General features: G+C 50.7%; 1 protein-coding gene across 1 annotated transcript; it reads right to left on the reverse strand.

The window, feature by feature from the left end:
* Positions 1-1,461: 1,461 nt before the first annotated feature.
* LOC135577826 (cilia- and flagella-associated protein 52-like) lies at positions 1,462-4,769 on the reverse strand. Its single transcript, XM_065047947.1, has 4 exons — positions 4,071-4,769; positions 2,740-2,891; positions 2,016-2,118; positions 1,462-1,853 (listed from the first exon to the last, which is right to left on the reverse strand). The coding sequence occupies exons 1-4, from the start codon at positions 4,320-4,322 to the stop codon at positions 1,701-1,703; spliced, it is 660 nt and encodes a 219-aa protein (XP_064904019.1). The 5' UTR covers positions 4,323-4,769; the 3' UTR covers positions 1,462-1,700.
* Positions 4,770-5,681: the final 912 nt, after the last annotated feature.

Here is a 5,681-nt window from a genome sequence, read left to right on the forward strand (position 1 = left end):
AAATGCGACAGTGAAACAGGCACGTCCCAAAACTCCAAACCTGCCTGAATTAGGAAGTGTTAGATAACGCCAGTGGCTCTGCCGGGTCCCCAGCAATGTGCCACAAAGTGCAGCAGGTAACAGCAGCGAGAGCCTCTGAACGCCCTGCCACGCTGATGCGGGGAAGAAAACCAGCTCCCATCAGCCAAGGACCTAAAACCCTGCTGGGGTTCTTCTTGAGCAGCATCTTCCCAAGCGCCGGGGCGCAGGCAGCGATTCCTTTCTGACAGGTACCGCCAGTCCATTCCAATCCAAAGCGTTTGCAGGTTGGAGCGGGCGCCAGGAATGCTCACCTGTGCGCTGCCTGTGCGCTGCCTGCTCCGCTGTCTGCTCCACTGCCTGCATCGCTGCCTGTACCACTGTCTACATTGCTGCCTGCACCGCTGCCTGTGCGCTGCCTGCACCACTGTCTACACGCCTGTCTGCACCACTGCCTGCACTGCTGTCTGCACTAAACACAGCAGACTGAATTTAAACAACAAGTTATTCATTAAATCAGAGACAGGAGAGTGCAGAGAAGAGAGAGACCATGTGAAAGCAAGAGAGAGCCCACAAATGAGTAGACGTACAAGGCAGATGATGCTGAGACGGGCAGGAAAGGCGGCAGTAACAATGCAAACTGTTACAACAACTGCCAAGGTGATTTTCGGAAGTGATGAATCCAAAACAAACAGCAAATTCTTAGCTCCCCTGAAAAAAATTGAGCTAGAAAGGGTATCTAAGGACCTGGTAAATGCATACCAGGGAGTAGAAATATACTGTTTACTCTAAGAGAACAAACGATTGACAACAAACTGAGTGGTAAGAAAAGAGCATTTCCAGGGCCGGCCGGGGAAGCAGCAGCCCAGCAGCTCCGGCACCGGCTGTCAGCCCGAGCTGGGCTGTTTCCAGATGAGGACGGCACCGCCCGCGCTCACGCTCACCATGTACTTGTTCGCGGGGCAGATCTTGAGGCGGGTGATGTTGCCGCTGTGGCCCACTCCCACGTGAGTCACCGTGCCCTCCTTATAGTCCCACAGCTCCACCAGATGGTCGTCACCACCTGCGTCAGGCACAGAGGAAGAACAAACGATTACAATGACAGGACAAGGGGTAATGGGATCAAGCTGGAACACAAGAGGTTCCACTTAAATTTGAGAAGAAACTTCTTCTCAGTGAGGGTGCCAGAGCACTGAACAGGCTGCCCAGGGGGTGTGGAGTCTCCTTCTCTGCAGACATTCAAAACCCGCCTGGACATGTTCCTGTGCGACCTCACCTGGGCGTTCCTGCTCCATGGGGGGATTGGACTGGATGATCTTCTGAGGTCCCTTCCCATCCCAAACATACTGTGATACTGTGATACACCGAGTTCTGCTGCTTTTCGTCCCCGCTCCCAGGCAGGGGAACGCTTCGGTGTTCCTAGGAAGAGCAGGATACGTTTTCTTGGGCATTATGGCAAAAACTGCTTCTGTTCTGCTGGGGTCAGTGTCCAGTGAAGGGCTCAGGACCTTCACCAGCAGATCCCAGTGAGCTACAGCAGCATCTTCCCAGTCTGAACTACAGCCTGAACCACAGTATTTTTCTTCGGTGATTCATGTTCTTTTCCCCTTTAGCTGACCCCTTTTTTCAGCTTTTTCGCACTGTACTGAGACCCTTGGTTCACTGCCTTGCTTTTCCTGGTCTTAAGACGACCTCCTTTCTCCAGCTCCAACCACGCACTCGCCTGTGACAAAGGACGCCCCGTCCGATGTGATGTCCATCCCGTTGATGGAGCTCGACAGAGAGCCTTGCACTTCTCTGATTGCGGAGCCATCGAGCACTTCCCAGTACACAATCTAGAGAGCAGAGCAGAGCGGGGCGCTCAGCTGGCCGTGAGCAGCACACGGGTTTCAGCACCGCCCTGGGACACAACCTGCTGTGCAGGGACAGGAGTTTCACCCCAGAACCAGCGCCAGACCGTGTGTTGTGCACTGCAGAGTTCCTGCAGCTTTGCTCACCTTTCTGTCTGTTCCACTGGTGATGATCTGGTACTCTCCGCGATGGTAACACACGCATTTGAACAATGTGTTGTCTAGGATCATTTGTTTTCTCACGTAACGCCTGCAAAACACCCCAAAATGAGACAGAGCAACAGCGTCAAAACCCAAACTTTGCCTGCCTGGAATGTCTCTGCCTGTGCTGTACATCAGATCTCTCTCCTTGGATATTCTCAGGCACTGCTCTGAGTTCAGGGTTCCATGAAGCCCGTTAGGCTATCAGTTCTGTTTCCATCACAGCTGCCCTGTAGGACTCTTGATCTGCTGTCGTACGAAATGAAATGTTTAAACCCAGAATGCTTTCCAGGTGCTGTTCCCTATGCCAAGGTGTCCTCGGCCTTACCCCAGTGCAGAAAGTCTGCAGATCCGCAAGAGCTCGACACGAGTCACAAAGTTCTGGAAAACAGAGCTAGTGGCAAACGGGAACTCACCCGCTCCACCTTGGCCAAGCAGGATCCCGCACAGGAAAACAACCGCAGACAAAGGTTTGTCTGAGCTTTTCTGAAAAGCTTCTCGAATTGGAGGTTCTACATTCCCTGACCCGATTGTTCTTTCTAGAAGTTTTTATCTCTTAATGCTCTTTTTCCCCTCCTCCTCGCTCTGTGGTGTCCCAAACCGGGCACAGTGACCCTACAGATATTACCAGCACTCCAAGTGCCTTCGCAATACTAATCTGTCGCCTTACTCAAGATCCCAGATGACGCACGTTCCGTCCAGGCTGGCTGTGACACCCTCTTTGTCATTCTTATTAGTCTTGATGCAGGACACGGCACCTCTGTGCTCCTTCAGAACTTCCCTCAGCTTCTGGGTTTTCTCACCAATATTCCAGATCCTCACCTGAAAATCAGCAACACACATCTGCTCTGGTACCAGCTGGTCCTGCCGGAGCTCAGGAGGAGCTTTCCTGAACTCTGCCTTTCTCTGCCAACACCTACAGCAGCTCAGTCCCAACCGTCTCCGTTGGCCTGTGGGTTATTGGTGCAGCTGACCTGTGAAGCTCAACTGAGTTCTCCACAGTGTAATCCACTTGCTTCAGGAATTCGTGGCCATCAACCCCAGGCCTTGGTTTTGCCAAGTGCCCGCTCTCCCATGCTTCATTTTACACAGCTCTTGATCAGGAAAAACCACCCAGTCCACGATCTATTGCCGGTGGTGCTTTCAAGATCAAAGCACAAAGCTGCTGCAATGGAATAGAAAGGAGCTACCCGCTATTTGTCCTACAGAGAATGCCAGGAAGGAAATACAAAACAGCTCTTTAAAGCTTCGATGTGAAACACGTGCCTGAAAGCACCTCTTTTCCCTGTGCTGGTAACAGCCAAAATCTTTCTGCTTTGAGGCCTTGATCCTTCACACCTTGCACGTCCTGTCCCACTAGTGCCAAACATTGCAATGTCTGTTCACCTCGACATTCCTCTAAGGCCAAATCCCAGGGAAAATTTAGACATTTAGACACGGGCATCAAAGGCAGAGAAGAGCTGACCTTCCACGCTTTCGAGGCTGATGCCGAGTTCCCGAAGGGATCTGGATGTCCAGTTGCCACTTGCTCAAAGCTCAGAGCATCCCGATCCCTTCAGCAACCCTGAAGTCACAGCTTCCTGAGGACTGATTCTGACAGAACCATTGGCATCGCAGAGCAGCTTTTTTGTGTTCCCAACGAGTACTGCAAGTGCGCCCCTGCGGTTCTCCTTTCTGCTTAACCAACCTTTAGTTGTAATTCTGTCTCAGCTGCACAAATACAGCCAAATAGAGGGAAGAGACAAATGAACAAAAAGGATTAAGAGCATATTCTGCATTAGAAGGATTTCCAAAACGGCCATGCCAGAAGAAATCGGGGCACTGTTTTACATGATGCCCTCTGAGAACAACAGCACATCTCAAAAGCTGGTATCTTTGAACTCAGTCCTTGGCTCAAGCGGCAGCTCAGAACAGCTCCCGTTCTGACTGAGCACTTCCAGGCAATTCGCAGGCCCTGTGATGAGCGCACGAAGCTGCTCCAGGTTTTGAAGCACAAATTACCTGCCCGTCACCTCCTCCGCTAATGATCTGTTTGCAGTCGCTGGTCGCAGCAATTGCCGTCACTCCCAGGTTATGGGCGTTGTTGATCTCGTACATTGGCTCTCCCGTAGCGGGCACGAAGGCGCGGATTCTCCCGTCATTCCAAGCTGATGAACAGAAAGAAAGAGACTGCCCGGGCGCACAGACTTTCCTCACACTGTTGTCGCTCTTTCCTTTCCAAACCAACCCCTTTTTATAAAGAAGTTCCCACATAAGGCCCACGCTGTTAGATCACCAGCATACCCGTGAAAACCACTGTACTGCAGATGAGCCCACAGAGCTACGGTCCCAAACACACTGTTGAAATGTAATTGCTTTTGGATTCTGGCTGTGGACAAAGTGGTTTGGTAACCATGGGGAGGCTGCACGGCTGCTCCAGGACTGCAGGAGTCCCTGTGTCAGCAACTTGCACATGGCGATGGACGGCGGCTTTATGCAAATGTGCTCTACATACATCACAGGTGAAGCTGCTGCACACAACAAGGTTGATATTTTAGAATTAGGTAATTTAAATAAGACTGAACCGCATTCTGGATTGCCGGAATTCACTGATCCAAAGCAAGGTCTCCAGCCCTTGCCTTCTACCCTCACCGCAACTGCAGCACCAGGACAGCGGGGCTGCCAGCAAAGTCCATCGGACCAGCTGCAAGCAAAGAGGCCTTTGGGTGTCGCCATGAATTCCATTTAAACGCTTTCCCAATTTAATCTTCTCTTCGTTTTAACATACTGATGTTTATTAAGTTGAGCAACCATGGCTCTGGACTGACCATTACCTGAAACGATGACCATGCCGTCCCTCGTCACCTCGACCGCGTGGCGGGTGACGTTGGGGACGGTAATTCGCAGCCGCTCCAGACTTTCCGGCGTGTACCACACTCGAATGTCGTTTGTGGAGCAGGTAACGAACAAGTCCGAATGTCCCCTGGAGAGTTCAGAGAGGAGAGGGAACGAGGAGGGGCACGCAGAAACGTTCCTTGCTTTGTCACAGCTCAAATCGGCCTCCAAAGCTCGGCTTTGCTAACCTGCAGCTGGGATCTGCCCCACAGGGATCCCCATGGCTAAGACAAAGGCCTTTTTTGGAGGATCACCTTTCTCACATGAAATTCCCCTGGTTTGGGTTCTCTTCAAAGATTCATTTTAAGGAACAGTTACAGTTAAACTAAAAGAACTCTTTCTGCTGAAGCTGTGACGTTTATTCCCCATATTCAATCTCTAAACAACTTCATGTGTTATATAGAATAGACACAAAAGTGGGTGTAAAAGTGCTGACTGCCCAGGTTTAACATCAGCCACTAACAGCAGCCTCACATTGTAAAGCTGTCATTTGTTATCTTGCTTACTGGATGATTCCCATTCAACAGCGCTGAAGGCAATAGAAATGATGGCAAAGTCTGTTCATAATATACTTGTTATAAATGTTGGAATAAAACAAGACCTGCAGCATTTCAAAAGCCATGGGACACAGTGCTTTGAAATAAGCTCTAAGCCACTCATCCTAGGGATGCAACAGAAAGTGACATCTAGAAAGGTACCGCGAGCTTTTGTTCAACAGCACCATCAATGCCCAGAAAG

The sequence above is a fragment of the Columba livia genome, unplaced genomic scaffold (genome assembly GCF_036013475.1).
Source record: "Columba livia isolate bColLiv1 breed racing homer unplaced genomic scaffold, bColLiv1.pat.W.v2 Scaffold_141, whole genome shotgun sequence".
In the NCBI taxonomy this organism is placed as follows: Eukaryota; Metazoa; Chordata; class Aves; order Columbiformes; family Columbidae; genus Columba; species Columba livia.